This window comes from Mesocricetus auratus, unplaced genomic scaffold, assembly GCF_017639785.1.
Source record: "Mesocricetus auratus isolate SY011 unplaced genomic scaffold, BCM_Maur_2.0 Super-Scaffold_100028, whole genome shotgun sequence".
Classification (NCBI taxonomy): domain Eukaryota; kingdom Metazoa; phylum Chordata; class Mammalia; order Rodentia; family Cricetidae; genus Mesocricetus; species Mesocricetus auratus.
In genome coordinates, this window is record NW_024429209.1 from 24,119,736 (window position 1) to 24,143,784 (window position 24,049).

The 24,049-nt window shown below is 44.0% G+C and overlaps 1 protein-coding gene across 9 annotated transcripts in view; it reads right to left on the reverse strand.

The window, feature by feature from the left end:
* Dido1 (death inducer-obliterator 1) overlaps window positions 1-24,049 on the reverse strand; it is a 56,603-nt gene that overhangs the window by 21,853 nt on the left and 10,701 nt on the right. For 4 of the 9 annotated variants that reach the window (XM_013116627.3, XM_013116628.3, XM_005074526.4 and 1 more), the window contains exons 2-6: window positions 12,700-12,885; window positions 9,718-10,549; window positions 8,600-8,921; window positions 5,297-5,509; window positions 4,135-4,354 (exon numbers count right to left, since the gene is read on the reverse strand). In XM_013116627.3, coding sequence (XP_012972081.1) covers window positions 4,135-4,354; window positions 5,297-5,509; window positions 8,600-8,921; window positions 9,718-10,547 — 1,585 coding nt within the window. In that variant the 5' untranslated portion in view covers window positions 10,548-10,549; window positions 12,700-12,885. Of the gene's footprint in view, window positions 1-3,755; window positions 4,355-5,296; window positions 5,510-8,599; window positions 8,922-9,717; window positions 10,550-11,374; window positions 11,486-12,699; window positions 12,886-13,615; window positions 13,654-23,682; window positions 24,032-24,049 lie in introns of those variants that run through there. The other 5 variants (XM_013116631.3, XM_013116630.3, XM_040732850.1 and 2 more) reach the window with 5 other exon arrangements.

Genomic DNA, 24,049 nt, shown 5'->3' on the forward strand with positions numbered 1-24,049 from the left:
TGGAGGCACAGTGGAGAACCAGGTGAAGAGAGTGCAACCAGTTACCTTAGATTCTTGCCGATATCGTCCGGTTTGTGGCACATGTTACCTAAACCCTCATTAAAGCAGCAAAGAATCTGGTCTTCTACTTTACTCTCTAACCTTTGGACACTAAGCTTGTCAACTATGTACATTTTACCACTTTATGGAAATATACTGAGAGATGGTGGTAGGTATCTTCTGAGGCGACCACTGTACTCTTGACATCAGCAATGCAATCAAAAGCATTTTCTTGGAGTGTTAATAACTCTTGAGTCCAGTTCCTTAAGTTTACAAGAAGGTACTTCAGAGGTGAAGGACACACAGGGACTGTAGGACAGTATTCTTAGGGGCTCACTTGGCATGTTCAAGTTAGTGCTATGATACAATTTTTAATAGTAGGCCTTTAAAGACTTATTAAAGCAAAAATGATTTAAAATACCAAAAGAATTTAACTGACAACCTTGCAAGTTTCAGCTCTTATTTATATTAGAAAACAGCTAAGTATAACCCCCTTAGCACGTTTTGTTTTGGAAGGGGCTTGGTTTAGATGTGCAAAGCTGCTTCCCTGTCCCATTTTATTACCACTAACAACTCTGGAGGAGACAAATAAACGGCTCATACAGCTGATAAAACACAGGCCCACCCATAGCTTCAGGTTTCTGGTACCCTCCAAATACAGATGACTGATTCCTTCGTGGTCCCATGGGATGTGCTTCTGGAGCCCAGACCTTGAGACAACCTGGTAAAAAACCTATCTTCTCCCTGTTCCATCTACCACCCCGCCTGGTGCCTGTGCAGGATGCATGCATCAACAAGGAAACTGTTTCCACATGGGTAGGATGCAGTCAATCCTCAGGATTTGGGTTTATAGGCAGTTGGGTTTTCCATTAAATCCCCACACCCAGATGAACTGCTGTCATGTCAAGATCTATTCAAACCCTAGTGTTTTAAGTCACTTGATGAGCCATTTAGTGAGTCCAAAGTACTAGTTATTGTGTATACAAGTACAAACACCAAATTCTGTTTTAAAACTAATAAACCAGGAATATTTTAGGCAAATGTTCAGCCCACTTCCCTCCTGACAATGGGAGGTGTCAGAGGAAATAAACACAGGATACAAGAAAGGTTAACGGCAGTATCAAGATCTTTGGGAATTAAAAAAAAAGACAATTGTTTCTATAAATTAAGGGACCTGTACAGATATTCTAGAAAAAAAACGAATCAGAGGAACAACTGTGTGTGAAATGGAATCACCTGCATGTGGAGGTGTGGCTTCCTGAGCAGGCAGCATGCTGCCTGCCTGTATTCACCCAGAGGGCAGCAGCAGCAGGGCTCCTCGGCTCTGCCATGCAGTCTTCTCAGTGTACATGGTGAGCATCCATTCGGAAGATTGTAGAAGTGTTCCCAGCACTGGGTTCACTCTGAACCCCCACTCCATTCCCTCCCCACTCCCTCATGAGTGTTCTGCACACAGGTAATGGGAGACAGGGAGGGCCAGAGTCCTTGGGACACAGATGCACAGGCTGTGTGGTGCCTCCCACTGTGCAGGAGAAGAGGAGCCAAAGAGGACTGGCCCTGTTTGGACAGCAAGAGGCAGAGAGGGGACAGTGTTTCTCACTGATGATACCACTCTCTTCTCAATGTTTAGAAGATAACATTTACAGGATAAAAGGAAAAAACAGAAGCAACTGGTTCAGAAACATGTCCCTGATGCCGGTCAATTTTGAGATGCTGGTATGTTGGGAAGATTAATCAGTTGTTAACGTGTACCACTTTCTTGCTCCTGGAGTCCATCAGCTCTACTAAAGAGCCAATGTGTAAGGCAAGGTGGGAGAGGTAAAAGAAAAAGAAACTGAGAACAGAGCCGGTCACCAGCTGGGCAGTGCTGGCACAACACCTTTAGTCCTAACACTCAGAACGCAGGTGGATCTGAGTTCCAGGACAGCCAAGTCTACACAGAGAAACCCTGTCTCAAAACAGAACAAAAATAAAAATAAACTGGTCACTTTGATGACCCGAGGAGTCTTCCGTATCTCCCAACCTCGTGGGAGGGGGAAGACAGCACTCAGATTTAGGACCACTATTCTCCATCTAGGATACCACATAGGCAATATACTCACCAGGGTCTGAGAAGGAAACTAGAGGGTTGGCTGCTTCTAGAGTGAGACCCTGAGTCAGAACTTCAAGAGCAGCTGCTCCATTCTGGGCACACAAATAAAGATGAACTGAGTCACATCACCCTACAGCTCCCAGGGACATGACTCTACCCCACATTTATGTCCTGTACTGTTAGGTCTACAGACACCTGAGCTACACTTGGTGGGTCCTTCCTTATTCTGAGAGGTGGTGCCTGGCTCTAATTCTACTTCATGCACAGTGCTGCTGTTGTAGAGCTGCTCTAACAGAAAGAACACCTGAGACTCGACACACATCCTCTGCAAACAAACTCACTACTCAACTGTCGAGGTGTGCCAGGGCCTGTCATAATGCAGCAGAGTAGGCTAATTTACTCTTTCTTGGGCCTTTTACATTCCTTTCCCTCCCCTTTGCCTTGGAGTCAGGTTCTCATTCTACAACCCCAACTAGCCTAGAACTCACAGTCCTCACATCAACTTACATTAGAACTCTAGACCTCTATAACACCATGCATAAATGTATTCTCCTTTTGTGAACCTTCCTGTAAGAAGTTGCCCCCCCCCCCAGTTAACTTGATGCAAGGCCAGTAAGAAGTGTAGCATGTTTATACTTGTAGAATTCAGGGCTCTCTAACCCTGTGATATTTTTCAAAAGGTACAGTATGTACTAATGGGAGTGGGGTAAAGGTTAGTCAGTAGTGCTTACCTAGTTATGTATGCAGTTCTGGGTTTGGTCCCCAGAAGCACATGCCTATAACCCCAGCACTCAGGAAATGAAGATAGGAAGATCAGGAATGCAGTTTAGTTGGTAGATTATCTAGCTTGACTAATAGGCCCTGAGTTCACATCTGAGAACAGAAATCAGGTGTGTGTCTGTAAATACTAACACCCTTCATAAGTTTAAGGTCACCTTCAGCTTCACAGCAAGTTTAAGGCTAGACTAGGCTATAAGAACCCTATCTGGGCTAGCCAAGGGTAGACAGAGATGGAACACAACACTATCAAGAGTATAACTGAAAATTCACTTGAAACCATTGTACGCAGGGTCTAGTACCTTGTAGAGCATGAGGTTATTAAGCAAAAATGGCTTCAATTTTTGTGATCTAATGGGGGTTTCAAAAATTTATTCAAACTGTTCCCATTTCAATTATTTGAAATGTGGGGCAGGCTAATAATCTAAACATCTAAAAGTAATCTGGGAGCCACTACCTACAATTCTCACTTTTATGAGGATACTGCACTAGGGTAAAGGCCACCATGATTACTCACCATAAGGTATCAGCAGCGACAGATGACCTTCAAAATGTGAACCTGTTTATTATGTAGGTGTGCAGTATGTGAAACAGACATAAGGAATTGATCTACCTGTCCTTTTCGAATATATCCTACCTCCAGAAAAATTAATTTTGCTACAGAAGAGCAGTGATGACTTCATGTGCAGAAACTAGGTAATGTAGCCTGGCAGTGGTGGCGCACTTGGGAGACAAAGGCAGGCATCTCCGTGAGTTTGAGGTCAGCCTGGTCTACAGAGCAAATGCCAGGAGAGGCACCAAAGCTACAGAGAAACCTTGTCTCAAAAAACAAATGAAAAAAAAGCAATGTGGAAAACCTCCTCATGGTTTATGCAGGCTGTCCCATGAGGAACTGTTGTCTGCATACTAAGCCGAGTTTGATGTGCACTGATGCAGTCCCATCTTGAGAGCAGTGCAAATACTCACCAGGTCTGAAACTGAGACAGAAATTGCCTCCAGTGTGAGGCTCTCAGCATCGAGGCCAACACAGCTCTTTTGGAGACACCCAGAGAAGCTCCACAGCTAAGCAGGAACACCTGGGGCCCATCCAGAGCATCTTGATTTCTGTTTCTGGCTGGTGGTGAGCTGCTGGCTACCAGAGCATCAGAACACCCAGGAATCCACTCCCCAGGCAGCCATCCAGATGATGGGAGGGGCATGGGAGCCAGCCTTTAGGTGATACGTACATTTACTCAATAGGGTAGGAGAGAGTGCGGTGGGCTTCTCAGGCTTCTCGGGCTTCACGGCATTGTAGTTGTGGTCACTCGCCCAGGATGGTGTGGTGCTTTCGCAGGTTATCTCCTTCCCACAAGTTTCACTCCTAGGAGCCACCATCACTTTCTTCACTGGGTTTTCTTTTTTCTCTGAAGCTAGTCTCTTGTGTACAGAAGAGATTTTAATCCCTGCCTGGATAATCAGTGAAATCCCAATTATTAAGGTCTGAAGTCATACCTTTTCGTCAATGACCAATTAGAGACACGATAATGCCTTTTATTTTGGTATCTTAAGACCCTTCACCCAAGCTAAGCACAATCTTGTGATTCCATATGGCTATGTCTACACATCCAATAACCATTAGCCCTCTCATGTAACATCTGGGTAATGTAAAGGTTCCTGACCCAGATCTGTGTGTAGCCTGGCTGAGGCACGAAACCTCTCTGCAAGATGGTGAAACAAGCTAGAAACGAAGTAAAAAGGGCCTGCGTGTGGGTATGAGGACCTGCAGAGGACACATGGTATTTGCATTCCCTGTGGGAAGCTGGCCACACCCCACTTTTCTGCACCATCACCCTCACACTGAATAGAGCAACTGCTTCTCTGGGAGCCTGAAGACTCAAAGTAACAGGCTTGATGACAAAGCTGAAATCCCAACTGGGTGGAGGGTAAGGAAGAAAATCATCAAGGCCTACCTGAGCTCAGAACTGCCTTTAAAACAAAGGAAATACTCTTCAAGGGATATGTAGAAATCATAAGACTGGCCTGGCCAGGTGGTGGTGGTGCATGCCTTTAATCCTAGCACTTGGGAGGCAGAGGCAGGTGAGTATCTTTGAGTTTGAGGCCAGCCTGGTCTACAGAACTTGTTCCAGGACAGTCAGAGCTCCATAGGGAGACCCTGACTTGAAAAAGAAAAACCAAAACACAAGAGAAAACCCACCTGCTTGCTTGTTTTACTATATTCATGTTAACTAACCCCTCAGCAAATGGGGAAAGAGATAAGAAAAATGTGATCTAAATTTTGTTGGCAACTGTTGTTCCCTGCACTCCTCATGCAAACAGAAACAAATCTATGAAGAGTACTTTTCAAATACTTTGTTTCAATTGTCCTGAAGGTGACTTTGGTCAGCTTACCTGAACACTGCATTTTGGAAGACTGAATTTTTCTGTCTTCATCTTGACCTTTTCCTTGGGTTTTGGTTTTTGTTCTTTACCTGAACTTAAAAATCTCATGGTAGCTGCAGCATGCTTGAGAATGCAATCATTGCTGCAGTACACCGAGTCAGGCTGTGCTACATTAGAACACCCAGGGCCAATGCACTTAGCAGCACCAGGAGCCTCTACGACCTGCAGAATGAAACAGGTTAACTTCAGACAATGTACATGCTGACACTAGTAGTGAGTGCTGTGACAGCACTATTGATGGCACCGATGGTCACTACAATTGAGACAAAGGCAGCATTTTTCATTTTTTGTTTTTTTGGTCTGGGTGGTTTTCGAGAGTGTGTCTCATTAATTCTGGCTGGCCTGAAACTTGCTATGCAGACCTGACTGGCCTTGAACTCAGAGATCTACCTGCTTATGCCTCCCTAGTGCTAGAACTAACATTATGGCTGGCTCTAACAATATTTTTGATATGAATAGAAATGAATTTTTTCATTAGCTGTGTACCATGGCATAATCTTTTTGTAAAGATTTATTTATTATATATACAGTATTCTGCCTGCATTCATATCTGCATGCCAGAAGAGGGCACCAGATCTCATTACAAATGGTTGTGAGCCACCATGTGGTTGCTGGGAATTGAACTCAGGTCCTCTGGAAGAGTAGTCAGTGCTCTTAACCTCTGAGCCATCTCTCCAGCCCAGTCCAGTATAATCTTTAATACAATTCTAGTACTTGGAAAAGGAAGGCAGCAGATTCCAAAGTTCTAGGCTAGTCTAGGCTACATAGTAAGGCCCTGTCTTTGTTATATGAACTGCATGAAACCCATGTCCCCCTTGACTGTCTTGCCAAGCTTTATATACATGTGGGAGCTTCAGTTCAACATATGCCCTCTACAGAAAACATGTGCAGGTCCCATGAAACCAAGAGCCGCAGCAGGGCTGGAAATACAGCTCAGAATGCTTTCAGAAGAGACCTTGTCAGGCAGCTCACCCTCACCTGTAACTTTAGACTTCTGACCTCTGAGAGCACTTACAGCCTTCTCCCAGATATACACATTAAAAACATTATTTAAAAAGTAAAAATATGAGCCAGGCATTGGCAGCACACGCCTTTAATCCCAGCACTCGAGAGGCAAAGGCAGGCGGACCTCTGTGAGTTCCAGGTCAGCCTGGTCTACAGAGCAAGTTGCAGGCCAGGCCAACCTCCAAAGCAATACAGAGAAACCCTGCTTTTGAAAAAAAAAAATCGATCTGGTTAAAAAAAGTAAGTGTATTTAATGAGATACAAATTAGACTCTTGCCCAGATTAAAATTCCTTTATGTGTATGAGTGTTTTGCCTACATGTATGTTCCTCTACATGCAGGCAGTATCACAGAAGTCAGAAGAGGGCAACCAATTCCCTGACACTTGAGTTACATGGTAGTGAGCCACCATGTGGATGCTGTGAATTGAACCCAGATCCTCTGGAAGTACATCTAGTGTTCTTAATCGCTGAGCTACCTCTCCAGGTCTCTGGGGAAAAAGAAAAAGTCTCCTAATGTAGTCTTGGCTGGCCTAGAACTCATTATATAGACCAGGTAAGACTTGAACTCATACTGCCTCCAGAGTGTGAAATCTGTCACCCCCAGGCCCCAGGTGAAAATTCTTAAAAGAGAAAATGTGCCATTCCCTAAAAGAGAAGAGATCCAGTTGGTTTTGAAGACAGGTAGCCTTTTTGGGGGGATGGTGGTAACACTGCCAAAAGACAGGATACCCAATTAAACATGCATTTTGGATAACTAGTAACAATGTAAAACCATTCATTTTTAAGTCTATCAGAAAGACTGAATGGGACATATGCCTGACATTTTGAAAGCCCCCAAGAGGATCATCTCTAGCTACTTTCCCCCCCCTTCCCTCTCTCTTTCTTTTTTCCGAGACAGGGTTTCTCTGTGTAACAGCCCTGGCTGTTCTGGATCTCATTCTGTAGACCAGGCTGGCCTTAAACTCACTGAGATCCACCTGCCTCTGCCTTCCAAGTGCTGGGATTAAAGGCGAGTGCACCACCACCACCTGGCTCTAGATACCTCCTAATGATACCACAGCCCTAGCCAAGCTGAGGCCTTGGGAAAACTGTGCCCCTTAGGGGTCCAGGCTCTGTACCAGGATCTGACCCATGGAGACCGGGAGTAGGATTGTAAGCTAAGTCTGTAACACAGTGACAGAAACCACACACTGGCAACAGCACAGATGCATGTCTCTGCTTACAACTTCTAATGGCATGATGATGGAAAAGCTAAGTACACATTAATACGCCCCTTACACTGATTCAGCAAAATGTCAGTGTTCAGGATAAATATTCAACATAGTTGATGTTCTACTAGCAAATCTAAGTTTACACAGAATAAAAAGTCAGGCCATGTCCATAATACTGGCAATAAAAACATCAAATTGACAACTTCCTTTAGTAAATGGTACCAATAGCACCGCATTTTCCTTTAGTCATCACTCTTTCACCTTGCAGCACACATGAATGCTAGCCAAGGCAGTGGCATTCTAGACTACACCTACTGGGAGGCAGGCTATGGTGGTCAAGGAACCAAAATAAAAATGCATGTAACAGTGGCACCTCTCATGAGAAATGCAATGCAGACATTGAGAACAGGAGCTAGTTCTCCTTAGCAGCAAAGACTGCTAGTCTTACTTAGTTCACGGGAAATGTGAACATCATGGCCCCATGAGATAACATGAATCAAGTAGGAAGAATGCAGAAAACACTGGGCAGGCAGAGAAACGACCCAATCAGTAACTGACCTGTAACAACTCAGATCAAGATGCTAAGAGGAGAATAAAAGTCACTATTCTGTCAATAATTCTGTCAGCACTCAAAACATGTAACACCAAAAACAAGTTAAAAGGTTATTTTTTTCCAACCTTAGTCAACAGCAGTATGGAGAAATGTGTATTTTTTCCTTTAAGGGACCATTAGAGTATGGTTGTTGGTACATACCTGTAGTCCTAGTACTAAAAATTAAGGATGTTAAGGCAGAAGGACCACAACCTGAGGTCAATCTGAGTGACACAGACACATGTGCAAACATAACATTAAGCTGATACAAGATGGAAGCAACAGCAGGCTGCTGCTTTGCAGGGTACAGACCTGTATCAGATCCAGTATCTGCCCCCACAGCAAGCCTAATTGTTCCAAAGAAAAGGCACCTTCCTAGCCTCGGGTGCTTTCACCAGCACTGAGCCCAACATTTGTGCTTGTCATGGCGAATAGATACTTACAGGCTGGAATATCTTGAGTTTTTTCTTGCCGCTGGGGTTTGCCGCCTTTTCAATTCTACCCTTTATCCCCTGGTCTTCACCAGACTTCTGCTCTACTATCCCTATACTTGTACAGTCTGTGCCGTCAGCACCTGTCAGTCTGCACCCAGTGTCCTGCTCATCAGTGGCACTGGCACTCGTCTCATCCTGCACTTGCAAAATGGTGCAATTTGGGCAGATGTAGTCTTCCCCATTCCTTTCCAGGAGCCGCCCTCGGGCCTCAGAGATGCCCACACAGTCACCGTGGAACCACTCCTCACATCGATCACAGCAGATCATAAACCTGAAATGATGGGAAGGTTATGTGGTTACTGCACAACACTATCACCCAAACTTAAAATTCTATTATGAAAACAAGCAAATAAAGTGAGATCAGAACTAAAAACATCCATGTGCCCTTCCTTTTGTTACCAGCATTACAAATCTGCTTTTTATTTTTTTTCTATTTACTTATTTTTTTGAGACAGTTTCACATGTCTCAAGCTCCCTATATAGCCAAGGATGACCTTGAATTTCTGATCTTCCTGCTTCTACTGAACGCTGAGATTACAAGTATATGCCACCACAACATTTTATGAGGCATTGGAGTTCAAACCCAGGGCATCATGCATGCTAAGCAAGCACTCTAACCACTGAGTTACATCCTCAGCCCTTCATCTTTTGGCTGGACCACTATTTAAGAGTGAACTAGAGACATTAGAGTAACACTCTCCGGTAGGACCTTTCGGACAATAGATGGTTCTCACCTATCTATACTGTCCAAAGGTTGCACATAGCTTGAGATCGAGACAGTGAGCTTGTCATCTCATGCTCGACACTTTGACTGTATACAAGTGACCATGTGAGTGCCACAGGGGAGAGCTGTTGGCTGTTACAGTGCAGAGAGTGGGTCTAGATAGTCCACATGTACGCATTCTTCCTGTTTCTTTTTTTTACAGGACCCATCCATCTTTTTTCAATAAACCAACTGCTTGGCAAGCCCAGCTTTAAGCTCTTTGGCACCAAAGCAAATGGAGCCTTTCTGCTGTCTCCATCCCTTGGCTCTCTGAAAAGGGCACAAGCTCTCTCCCTCCACCTACCTGTTGTTGTGAGGCTGGCGGCAGATGCAGTACAGGGCATTGGGGTCGTAAACCTCACACTCAGGCTTTGGTTTGCCTGCATCCCTGGGGCCTTCCTCTTTACTTCCCTGAGCTGCTTTCCCCTCTGACTGATTTTCTCTGTCATCTTTCTCTGACTGGGACACTGGTCCCTGACTAGCCTCAGGCTCCGGCTTACAGAGAGGTAAACTCTCATCAGTGCTGCCAGTTAGGACACTCCCAGTGTCGGCAGGGTCCTCCTCTCTGCGCTTCTTCCGAAGGCGATTCTGAATGCCTCTCAGGGGCCTCTCGGCGGGTTCTTGTTCTCGCTTTCTTCGAAGGCGGTTCTGAAGCTCCTTCAAAGTAAGGCCATCACTGTCACTGTCAGAGGTGTCTTCTTCCTCATCACCTCCTTTTGCCTTTTCAGAAGAGGCAGGATGTTCTTTCCCTGAGGAGCCAGGCGCAGGGCCACTTCTGACCTCAGAACTACTCTCCACACTGCCCTCTGAGGCTGTCTCCACATCAGTGACTGTGGAGGATGTGGGTTCACTGGAATCCTCCAGTGAGACTGGCACACTCTTTCTCCCTCGGCGGCGAACTGTGGTGAGGAACTCTTCTACTCTCTCGGTGCGCTTTGGCTGTCGTCCACTGCGGCGCAGAGAGAGGCTATGCTGTTGTGGTGGCTGCTCACTGGGGTCCACCTCGGTGTCTCCGGCACCCTCACGTTTGGCAATCGTGGTTCTTCTAAACCCCCAGGTTTTCCTGAACTCTTTACTGGTGGGTTTGATAGCCTTGGGTGCTTCCTCATTGCTCAGGTGCCCTTTATCATCCATACCTAATGATAAAAGGCAATCACACTGTGACCAACAAACTAGCAAGCCACCACACCACGTAGTCTTGGCTGGCCATACACTGGGGACACCTAGTGAATGCCCCTTACCAGAAGTGGCAATAGGACATTTTCTTAGAGGAGCAGAACTGCACACACACTAGATGCTTCTGATCACTGTTTCTACGGGTGTGTGCGCAGCAAATGTTCTGCAGAAAATAATCCAGCTGAGAAAGTGAACCAACACAAAATAGCTAGGAAACTAAGAAGTGAGGGCACTTCAAGCAGCATGAAAACCCAAACAGGAAGGCCAACAGACATGTGAGTGGTGCTGGAGGCCATGCCATTCTCCAGGCACTCTGTAGAGTGTCAGGCTGCCCATGACCATCAGCGAGCACAGGCCACATGGTGTGTGCCACTCCTGGGTCTGTCCACAGAAGTCTGACCAAGGCTAGCTGGGGCGTTGGCCCTGTTTTTTGTTTGTTTTGTTTTTATTCTTATCCAGGATCTAGACTGGAAGGGACAGTGTGTCTGTGCATGGAGTATCTCTTGTAGACACCAACAAGGAACAACTGCTCAAATTCCTGAACACAGTGCCACAGCTTCAATGTATATTACTGTCCAAATAGCCCCAAGTCTGTATCCCTCTCTAAGGTGTCTTGCTACTACCATGTGGCAAAGGTCAGCTTTAAAAACTTGGGGTGACCCTCATGCCCTAGCATCCCAAGAGCTGAGACTATAGCATGTACTACCACACACTCAGGTCTTTTCTTTCTAAAAGACGGAATTTTCATTCTTATTTACAAAGACAAAACTGGAAAAGGTATATACCTTGAAAATTCTTTTCCTAGCTGTCCAGGCTTTAATAGCATTTAAATGATAGTGATGAATGATATTATTGCATGTTCCATCTTAGGGAAAGGATTGGTATTAAAGAAAACCCTAAAAATGCAAAACACAGAAACTTTAAGATTATCAGTAGCCTAAATAGTATTTTCCTTCCTAGTAGTTTAGTAAATAATTGTCACTCAGCTACAGCAGTTGCCTAGTACTGATCTTTATCACCTATGGCCTTCAGGTCACGTGAAGCCACTGAGGGAAGAATCACTTCTTAGTCACCTCTTAGGTGACCTCCCCTAAAACGGTAAAAGTCAGAGAACTCAACTAAGTCAGGTACCAACAGTTGTTCTAAGTCATAATACAACTCCTCAGACTGCTGGATAACAAGGATAGAAACAAAGGCATTGAACTGCTGTCACTTAAAGAGGAGGGCTGGCCTCAGGGTCTCACCATGTAACTGAGAGGCCTAGAACTTGCTATGGAGACCAGTCTGGCCTTGAACTCAGAAACCTACCTGCCTCTACCTCCTCACTGCTGAGATTAGAAACATCACCACCATATCCACCCAGTGCATCCTTTTAAATACACATAGCTAGGGCTGGAGAGATGCTCAGCAGTGAGAACCACTGACTGCTCTTCAGGAGCTGAGCTTGAATCCCAGCATCCACAAGAGAGCTATTAACTTACTCTACTCTCAGCCCCTCTGGCCTCTGTGGGCACTGCACACACATCATGATAGTCACGTACACACATAAAAGTTTAAAAAAAAAACTTTAAAGTAGAAAAAAATTAAACACAGCTGAGTAAGTATCAAACTGTACCTACTATAATGGCTTGTTCATTCTAATTATAAAATTTTGGGGAGAGAAATTTGGTCTTGCTGTTTAGGCAAAACAAGTTTTGTACCAAAACATTTTTAAACTAAGCTCTCTCATTTTACCACTGAGCACATTCCAGACACAGGCTGAAGCAAGATAACTGCATCCTAAGTTCAGACAAGACTGCATCTCTACTTAGGGGCCACCCCTGCTGCCTTTCCTAAGAAGTCCTCCAGCCCAGAAAGAACCCAAGAGGCATCTCCACTTTTCCTCTACAAAACAGGTTTCTAATTAGACAGAAACTATACAATTAAGGTTTACAAAATGATAGCATAGTCAAAGTGAAAACAGTGAGTCAAAAATTCTTAACTAAAATGGCCATTCATTAAACAAAGCTGTGCTAAAGAGTATAAAATCTGGTACTTTAGATTAGTAAAAACACATATAAATGCCACATTATACTCATTTCTTTATACATATACAAATGATGCCACTTACCTATGCCCTAACTGAAAGCGTGGAAATCTTTGGCTGACAATCCCACATGTAACAATAACCCTGGGGAAACGGGTGCAGCAGATGCCAAGCTTCACCACACCTTTGTCAGTCTCAGCTCATGAGTGAGAAGATTCTGGAGCTTCCAACAACCAAAGAGACAGTGTGGACTGCTTCTTGAGCAAGCTCCTACAGCAAAGAGAAAACATGTTACAGATCTTAAGCAACTGTGACTACATCACACAGCAACAACCAAGAAAAAGCAAATCCTATTTAACCTACTCTGAGTAGGAAGTAGTGCTATTGGTATATTCTGAAAGAAGGGGCCATTCAGGCAAGAGTCGAAGACAAGGAGAGAAGGCGGTGGCTCAGGGCATCAGTTGCTTCTGAATTCAATTAGCAGCTTATCATGAAACAGACCCAGCACAAAGAAACCCAACATTGAGGAGAAACACAAAAGGTAGAAAGTCTAAATAACAAAATTGTGCAATTGTTTTTTTAATCTTAGTAGTATATAAGTATCATGTTAATTTAAAATAAGAAACTTACAAGAACTAAATGTATATTTACTGAACATCAATGTGATATGTGAGAGCCAGGCAGGGTGGCACATATGGACTGAAGCAGACAGAACAAGACTGTGAGTTTGATACCAGTCTGGGCTATACAAGGAGACCGTCTCAATCCTAAATAAGTAAACATTTTGATTTTGCCCAATCTTTCTGTTAAGGTCCTAACTAATGACACTGTTCTCAGGCTCTATGTCAAAAAAGCATAACACCTTCCACCCCCATCCTCCCAAAAATCCAGCCCTCTCCTTTCCTCTTTCATATGATCATAATCTAAACTCTCTCTCAGCTTCCTGCCAGGTCTCGGAAAACTATAATGGCCAGGGCCAGCGATTCTGAGCAGAACCCACCTCTTACTCCTCACCTTACTCCTCTCTCTGCTGGCTCCAACTGCCTTCCAGCTAACTGTGGTCTCCCTAGTAACCCAAGACAAAGAGCAAACATTCCAAGAATCCTTAAAGTGACAACAACCTTTTAGACCTCATGTGTCTAATCCATGTAGTTACAGGTGTCATTATAGTTTCTATCACATGGAAAGCTAGCCACAAAAATCCAACTAAAGAGTTTAGAAACTACTGGCTGGACCGGGCTACAGGACCAATATAGCACCTCAAAAACTAAACAGACAACAAAACAAGAAAGTCAGAAACTGATTCTTAGAGTAAACTGGAATGCCTGTATTTATTTCATAACACTGAGTACTTACATAGACAAAAAAAAAATCACAATAATATCAGGAATGAAGAGCATTTAAAAGATCCAACTTACAGGGATTGGAGGGATGGCTCAGCAATTAAGAGCATTTGTTACTTTTGCAGAGGACTTGGGTTTGGACCCCAGCACCCATAATTCCAGGGTATATCCAGAAAATCTAATACCCTCATCTGACTCCCACAGGCAACAGACACACATGTGGTATACTGACATTCTTGCAAAGAAAACACTCATACACGTAAATTAACTTAAAAAGAATTTCTTAAAGACTCAAGTTATAGATGAAAATGTAGCTCACTGGTAAGAGTGTCCGCCTAGCATGGATTGGATCCCCAACACTGGGGTAAAAAGTACAGTTAACTTGAAAAACAAACATATTTCTAGGGATTTAGAACACTCCTGAATATTAAGAAGTAAAAATGTGCCAGGCACAGTAGCTCACACCTTTAGTCCCAGCACTCGGGAGGCAGAGGCAGGTGAATTTCAGTGAATCAGTGAATCAAGAGGCCAGCCTGATCTAGTTCCAGGACAGTCAGAGCTGTTACACAGAGAAACCCTGTCTTGAAGAAATCAAAAGCAAAAAAATAAAAAAATAAAAAAATGCAGTTAATTCTGCTAAATAGAATGAGAAGTCATTTGTAATAATTATTCTGTATTTGAAAATTTTTTCATAACTCTGCCAATGCAGAAAACTAATAAAGCTCAGTTTGTGAAATAAAAGCACAGAATGTATTGGGACAAAAGTACAAACAAAATGAAACATATTCATAAGGTATAAGTAAAAAATAATTTTAGTGCCTGGCAACACAGCAACAGGTATGTAAATCTCAGTACTGAGGAGATAGGGAGGACAGGAGAAAGGCTAGCTCAAGGCCAACCTCAGCTATACAAGGAGACCATTTTATAAAACTAAGTAAGAGCAGCAAACACTTGTGTTGCCTAGTATACACAGGTCCTGGGTACCAAGCCCAAAACCAATTTCTAACCCAATTCTGCATACTACACATTACAGTCCATATAAAAAAGTGGCCACGAAACTGTAATCATATCATATTAACAATTTCTCCCCAAAGAAGAAAAAAGTGGCCATTTCTGAATGTACTAAAGTTATAATTAACTTTCTACATCTCTAAGCATGTGCATGGTCTCTTTCAGTCTCTTTCTGAACAGGGCTGGATCTAGTCCAAGATGCCCTGGAGTTCATGGCAATCCTACTGTCTTTAGTCTCCTCCTGAATGCTAAAATTAAAGGCGTGAGCCACTGAGTTAGACTATAAAAGGCATTTTCCCCTCCTCTCAGTTAAAACCCACTGTTTCCTATTAAACAGAAGTATAGAATATACAATAAAGCTACAACATTAAAATTTTATGTAGGGGTTTGGGGTGGTTCAATGGGATACTTGCTTTGTAAACATGAGGACCCAAGTTCAAATCTCCAGCACCCACATACAAAGCTTGGTATAGCTACATGCACTACACTACACTGGTAGCCCCAACATTAGAATGTGCTCAGAAAGGCAGTTTAGCTAAAATGCCAAGTATCCAGTTCAATGAGACACTGTCTCAAGGAAGTAACGTAGAAAGCAATAGAGTAGGACGCAAAATGGCACTCTCTCTCTCTCCTCTCTCCTCTCTCTCTCTCCTCTCTCACTCTAAAGCCAGGTGTGACGGCAGTACTCAGCAGACAGGAGGATTGTAGCACACTCATGAACAACTTGGGCTATATACTACTGAGGTTCAGAGCTACCATTTCTCAGCAGTGCTGTTAAGGATAGAGCTCCAAAGATTCAATGCCAACTACATGTTAAAGACTGACAGTAGAACAGGTTAGTTATATGGCTGACCAGCATTCTTAGGTGGTAGGTTTCAAAGCTTTTGGTGTCAGCAAAACACACTCTGAAGACTCCAAAGATCTTTTGTTTATGTGGAATGTACTGTTATTTCGGAAAAATACTTAAAAGTCCACCATACTTAATATTTTTTGTTATTTTCAAAAATTACAGCCGGGCGGTGGTGGTGCACACCTTTAGTCCCAGCACTCGGGAGGCAGAGGCAGGCGGATCTCTGTGAGTTCGAGGCCGGGCTGGACCGATAGCCTCCAAAACAATACAGAGAAACCCTGTCTCGTAAAAACCAAAAAAAAAAAAAAAAAAAATTACACAAACATTAATAATGGTAGTTATTTTTTTATTTTTGCAGATCTCTAGCTTAACAAAAAAAGATTAACAGGATTTCCAAACATGCTTCTGCCTTGTATGGTTTTAGGTGAACTCTATGAAGAAAGTCCCTGCCCTACAGATGCATGTCATTTTACATAGTTGTGGAAAGCTATCAAGCTCACAACTACAGATAAGTTCCCAAATCCTCGGTTGGTTTTCTTGAGACTCACATCACTTGTATTAGAGAGCATGCCTGCCAAACACAGAGCCCGTCAGCTGTAGTGTCTTATCATCCAAGGAGATGTGTACATCTTTACACAGGTACCAGCTCCTCATAGGAAAGTGACACAGATGTGCATCTGAGGGCTAAGCCTAATAAAAGCAGTACGTACATTTTGTTCAAGGACACTAACACTTTAATTACACTTATTTCCTCTGGGTACATGCATGCACATGTCTTCTATGGTGTGGGTGTGTAGAGGTCAGAGGACAACTGGCAGTAGTCATTTATCTCCGTTCACCGTACAGGTCTGAAGGACCAAACTCAGACTAATAGCAAACACTCCAACCCAGAGCCATCTTCCTTGGCTCCAAAATTCATTTTACATACTAACCACAGTTCCCCTTTCCTCTCAAAGATACTCTAAAGGGAAATATTTATTTTACAAACCCAGTCCACAGTAAGAGCACAGGGTTCCATCATATTGGACTATTATTTCAGAAAGTTTTGATCATTCACATCCAAGGAAGGTTTCAAGGATCCCACAGAAGGGGATCATCTACAATGCACCATCTTCCATCCTTCCTGCTCCTAACAACCTCTAAAGTCCCTTCCCATTTCCTGACTCAGTAAAACATCACCATTACAAAGGACAAATTAAACAAAACCCACTCTCCCAAAACATTAACACTTTAAAAACCTTTAGTGTGCATGACCTTTTAACCACTCTAATCTCAAGATTCAACTAGCACTATTCTAACTACTGTGTGCTTAAACTTGTCTACAGCCACAAACATGAAACTAACTTCTTAGCTCTCAGTGGGCCATGTGACAGGTGGCCACACTAAAGCTCCAGTCATGACTCTTAACACCCGTGTACATGCACACTTTGCCCTACTAGATGGCAAAATGCTTTCAGACTTGTTTTCCTTGAAACAATTTTATTTTAGACAGGCTGTCATGTAGTTCAGACTGACCTCTGCTCCCTATATAGCTCATGATGACCCTGCCTTCAAACACACCTGCCTCTGCCTCCCTAGTGTTGGGATGCTACTCAGACAGGCACACTTCAACTGGCTTATGCACTGCCTGGGATGAGCCCAGGGCCTGAGCACTCTACTGAATACCAACAGTCCTCTAGTGCCTCCAAATGTAATTTCGAAGCAATTCTAACTTTTTAGAAATTATATCCAGTGCTGCAGTAAAGATTATTTGGCTCTAACTCAGAATTTGTTAATTCTGACAGGTTAGGACAGTTTATCTTATAGTTTCTATTAGTAAGATCTTTTATCTGGGCAATCTCAGTTAAGTAAATGGTACCTAGACGATGCTAACCCTGTTTATGAAAAATGAAAGATTATCTAAGAAAAGGATTTTTTATAACCAGTGTTAATTCCCATAAAGTGAAATAATAATTAGAATGTGCCTACAAAATTCAGTCTGTTCAGGGATGGGAAAACTTACTTTCCTCTTGTCTTCAGTGGGAACAGCTTGCTGTCCATATGATTCTTACCCAGCAGATGGCAAGGCCTGGCTCTTGTCACTGAGCCCCAAGGTCTACAGCTGCAAAACTTTCCTATCACAAATGCTGATGCTTGGGCCCATGAAGGAATATTAAGAAACCCAATTTTTATTTCTTTGTGTCTCTTGCTCAGCAAACAAATGTTATTTGCCAAATCACATGTTGTTTAATTATTCTGGTTAGGTGAAAGAAAAAGTTGAGGAAATCATAAAAAAAGAGCCAGGAGGTAGTGGCACATGCATTTAGTCCCAGTGCTTGGGAGGCAGAAGCAAGTGCATTTCTAAGTTCAAGGCCTGCTTGGTTTATAGAGTAAGTTCCAGGACAGCCATACTACACAGTGAAACCATGTCCCAAAAAACAAACAAACAAAACAAAAAGCCAGAACAAAGAAAAAAAAAACCAAAAACAAACAAAATGCCCTTCACAGTTATTACTGCTTTATAAACACGTGGAGACAAACAGTAACACTTGTCAAGAACTGAGGACTGATCTTGCAGCTAAGCCTCCAAGCCTCTCTGTATCCCAGATTCGCTCCTTCCAGTTTCTAGTAAAAAGTATAGGCTTCTAAATTTGGTGGCAATTAGACAAAAAAGGGGGAATTGTGATTATTGACACAATTGTTTATGATTTAATAAAGCTTACCTGAAGAACAGAGAGGCAAAACAGTCAGACACTAACTGGTTCCTATCTCTACCAAGGCTGGAATGGAGCTCCTGTCTTCTGTGACTGGAAACTGAATCTCACATGAGACTGTTTGCTTCTTTCTTATACACTCTCCAGTGCTGGGATTAAAGGTGTGAGCTCTGTTCTTTTAGAACGATTCACTCTCGTGTAGCCCAGGGTGGTCTTGGACTCATAGAGATCCATCTGTCTCTGTCTCCTGAATCCTGGGATTAAAGGTGTATACCACCACTGCCCAGTTTTTTTTAGCCAACTAGTGAAGCTAGCTTGCATTCTGATCCCCAGGCAAGCTTTATTCAATCATAAACAATATCTCACCACAGAGGGAGGAAATTTCAACTCTTCTAGTGGTAGCCAGGAACTAGAAACTCCTTGTTTGGAGCAGGGTGCCAAGACTCTAAAAGCAGTTACATAGGGCGGGCTCCCTCCTGCTCTTTCACAAACCCAGAAACAGTGGGGCTCTGTATAGGTAACTATTGCTCTTCAGGTCACCTCAACCCCAGATTACGCTTCATGTGTCATTTCTTGGGTTTATCAGGAAGCCTAGTATCCACACTGTATTCCTAGATTGTTGAGTGCAACCTTCCCCCCAGTCTGGTTCCAGAGCCGCATCAGTCCCAAATAAACACATGAAGCTGTTGGCCGTTTGCTTGGTTTCTTACTGGCTATATCTGATTTCAGAATTTAACTCACAATTGCTAATCTAAGTATTTCTCTTACCATCTAATGTCCTACTGTCTACAATGAAAAACATATTACATCCCATGGTAAATGCAAAAGGCTGGTCAAACAATCCTGGTGTCTCTCCCTTACAGACACTTTCAGCTGAATGTGGCACTGTCCTAAGTATCATGGCAATGACAATTTCTAACTCTCACCTCTTGGAGGAGCATGACCTGAATGAAAGCACCTTCAATAACACAAGGAAATCATTTCTTCCATACCCTCCCCCAAAAGGCAAGTAACTCATTGAGCCAATAAAAACAGTTCAAAGATAGTAACAGTATAAAGGTGATCAGAGCCAGGCGTTGGTGGCACACGCCTTTAATCCCAGCACTCGGGAGGCAGAGGCAGGCGGATCTCTGTGAGTTCCAAAACAATACAGAGAAACCCTGTCTCGTAAAACCAAAAAAAAAAAAAAAAAAAAAAAAAAGGGTGATCAGTTTTCCTAAGTGTTTAGAGTCAACTATTCTTTCAACTCATTTCAACAATAAAGAGCTCCCTTTTCAAGACAGGGTTTCTCTGTGTAGCCCTGGCTGTCTTGGAACTCACTTTGTAGACCAGGCTGGCCTGGAACTCTGCCTCCTGAGTGCTGGGATTAAAGGCTCGTGCTGCCCCACCTGGCAATAAGAGCACTCTTAAGGAGGCATAGATAGGCTAGCCTGGTCTACATAGTGATTAACGGGACAGCCAGAGCCACATAGTGAGACCTTGTTGCAAAAAAAAATAAAAGCACTTTTAATTGTTTTGAATAGTAATGGTTACAATGTGTAGTTGGATCTCCAGATCAAAGCTATCTATCTGCACAGCACTCAGATATCATATGCCCTCACCGCGAATTATATTCATACTTTTTCCAGAAGCCAAAGGATAGTGACGTGCCACTTGAAATAGAAACAGATGGAAGAAACCAGTCACTGTGAGATAAACATATTTACAAAAAGCATAAACTTTTCTCATGAAGTGGTTTTAGACTTAGAAATTAGTTCCCACAAAATATTTAACATGCAGGGTGGCCGTGGTGGCTCACACCTTTGATCCCAGGGCTTGGGAGGCAGAGGCATGCGAATCTCTGTGAGTTCAAGGCCAGCCTGGTCTACAGATCAAGTTCCAGGACAGCCTCCAAAGCTATAGAGAAACCCTGTCTCGAAAAAAAAAAAACAAAAATAAAAATTAAATTATAAAAATTGTTAACATAAGGGCAGATGAGTTTAACCAAGGTTTTAAACCGAGCGAAAGGTTTAAATGTGTCGATTGTAAAATCAAACAATCAGGATCAACAAAGCCCAAATAAATCAAAAGCTCTTTAGTGTCACCATGAATTGAGTGTGACAACTCTGGAGTGGGAACTGAGCAGAGAACCCCCACACTTGTTGTCTGCCTGTATAGCCGGGGTTCACATGGGCAGGAATCAGACCCAATCTGATCCCATCTCCTTCCCTCCTCATTGAGGGTCAGTTATTACTCTGTGAGGCTTGGGAAACTCAGTCAGGAGCCATACTTCAGCTGGAATCCCCCTTTCCTTCTGAGATTAGCAGGGGACAATGTACGGGTTTTTTTCTTTGGTTTTATGGGGTGGGGGTGGGGTAATGAAGTATGGTTCTGATAAAGGAGTTCTAGCAGGATTTCCAGTATCATCTTTTGCAGATCAGTGCACAGTTGAACTCCATTCTCAAGCCAGTAAAGAGAATCAACACCCAGCACTTAACATTAACACAAGTGAAAAGAGGTAGCAAGAAGGCTAAGTCAATCCAAAAGACATGATTTTCTTTTGTAATAATCTAACATAGCCTGATGACCCCAGGCTGTCAAGCTTCTCAGAGATAGCTCTCTGGATATAGGCTCCCAATTCCTACTCCAGTTCCAATAACAAGTATTTTCCATTCTCAACAGTCAGAGCAAGAATTCCAAGACATTGGGGGTTAGGGTTAACTAAGTAGGGGTGAGGTAGAGGCTCAGGAAGAGCCAAGTATGAAAAGGAACCTTCAAGCCTTCAGTCCTGGCTGCAAATTGTGGACTGTGCACTGGGCTGTTAGCTCCTTTCTGAAATGGGGTCAACACAGACCTCAAGTTTCTTAAGAATTGTTTCTGAAGCCCTACCAGGTCAAACATCAAATAAGCAACCCACTTGGCAAATGTGCAACACATGGTCAATGTCACCCACCAAAATGACAAGTGTCCACATTTCCTGTAAGGTTTAGGGACATATTTAACCAAGAGCATGAAAGCAGATATTGTCATGCCTGATCTCATGGGGGGGGGCTGCTTCTCTAGTACACAGAGTCGTGTTGTCACAAAAGCTAACTAGTTTGAGATTTCAAGACATGGAGAGTGTCCCCTGAGAGGGTTCCACAATACAGGACAAGAGCACTGACAAACAGCTATGCAGTGTCACACACATCTTCACTTCTGAACACACAGAAAGTTATGACATGCCGGGTGGTGGTGGCGCACGCCTTCAATCCCAGCACTCTGGAGGCAGAGGCAGGCAGATCTCTGTGAGTTCGAGGCCAGTCTCATCTACAGCGTGAGTTCCAGGGATAGCCTCCAAAACAATACAGAGAAATCCTGTCTCGAAAAACCAAAAAAAAAAAAAAAAAAAAAAAAAAGCTATGACATGGGCTACTTGTAGAGTTTCCACTTTGCCTTTCTGTACTGTTCTAAGATTTTTCTGTATAAATATTGTCCTTTAAAAAATGTATGAGGCTGGAGAGGTTGAGAGGTTCAGAGTACTGAATGCTGTTCCAGAGAACCAGGGTTTGATAACCAGCACCCACATAACAACTCATAACTGTCTTAACTCAAGTTCCAGGGGATCAGTTACCCTCTTCTGACATTTGAGGGCACCAGGCACACATGTGGCACACAGACATACATTCAGGCAAAACACCCATGTGTACAAGTGCAGGTGCCCGTGGAGGCTGTGAGCTGCCTGGCATGGGTCCTGACCCCTGAGCCATCTCCTCAGCCCGTTAAGTATTACCTCTCGACCCAAGCACAAAAAAAGCCACCTTCATTTTGGAAAACCTGACTAACCTTTTCACCTATCGGCACATGAAAAACATAACCCTAGCACTTACACGTTTGATACACAAAAAAAGTATATGTTCCTACAAACACCACAGAAGATAATCAACACCTGGGGATAAACTGTGTCTGCCACCTGTGTGTAGGTGCCCAAAGAGAACACAGCAGGGCACAGGATTTCCTGGGACTAGAGTTACAAGTGGCTGTGAACCCTCCAGATGGGTGGACATAGATGCTTGGGAACCAAGCTCTGGTCCTCTAGAAGACAAACAGTAGCTCGTAACAGCTGAGCCATTTCTCCAGTCTCCAGAATTACTTTTAAAGAAGTATGTACGACTGCCTACTCACCTTCCCTTATCAACTTCTCAAAATGACTGCTCAGAAAATAAACTAAAGCCTGGTCAACATGGTCTGTCTCACGGGTGAGCCTGCACACTCAGAACAAATAAACACAACTCAGACTTTGGGCTTTGACCTCTTTCCTAAGAGCACACTATCGCTATCTGTTAATCGTATAACCTTTGTAACTCAACACACAGCATTTGATACAATCGTAGAAATGAGTGGGCTTTTATCTATATAGGACCCAGTCATCCAATTAAGGTTCAAAAGAGAATCCGTTCTGGTACTATTTCTTAGTTGGGGCTTGAGCATGAGAAACAGATCCAAATACATGGGGCACTGCAGGAATCTAAGAGCAACGTGAAACAGGCTGGTTTACATTATCGAATCTTTGCTCTTCCAGGGCCAAACAGAAGGCACCTGGCATCGTAGTACAGGTGTATAACATGGTAAAACACGTCCTGCTAGATGTGTAACGCCTGGCACAGCACCCTACCATACGCTGAGAAATAGTTCGTTGGGCTGCTCGGCACTGGCTGGGGGAATTAAGACTCTTCAGCCTATTAAGGCATACATACCAGAGGTTCAGAGAGCTTTACTGACCATAGAAAACTCCAGCGCACCGAAGACACGCCATCTCACCTTCAAGACCTACCTGGGCCTCCCTCAGTCCCCTAGCACATGGTCTCGGCAAACCATTGTGATGCTACACATGCCCTGAGTGCCAGGAGGAAAGTGCTGGTCATGGGTGTTGGCAGGGGCAATCAATTGCACAACCTCTTTTTGTGTGCCGATTCTCATCTGTACACGACTGAGTTTACCTGACAGAACCTCCAGATAACCAAGTATAACAAGGAGCCTCTTTTGTGGAAAATTAAACATACTCAGCATTCCGAATCAAAACCAGGGCCTCTTACCCAAGAGTCGCTTAAGATCAGTCTACATTAACACGCACCTGGACACCAGTATTGGTAAGAGGGAAAGAGAGTCGGGGACTGGGGCGAGCCCCCGCCCCGCCCCGCCCCCGAGATACCTGCTCGCAAAGCCGCGGACCCGCGCCCGGGCCCAGTCGCGTCCTACCACAAGTGCCGAGGACCTGCGGCCGCGGACGGGCCCGCAACTACGACTCGCACTCAAGGGCTCCACAGCCTCCCAGACCCGGGCCAGCCTGGAGCACACAATTCAACCAGACGCAGACCGGCCGCCCGGCCTCGCGCGATCCTCCGCGACCCCTCTGTCCCGGGCCGGAAAGGGCCCCGCGGGCCGCGACGCCATTTTCTCGGCGCGGTAACGCCGCTCGCAGGAACTGGGCTGCGGCCACGGCGCCGCTCCGCCTAGTCCCGACTCCCAAGCGCTGTCCGGGTCCACATGGCTCCCACCCTCCTGCGCGACACAGAGCC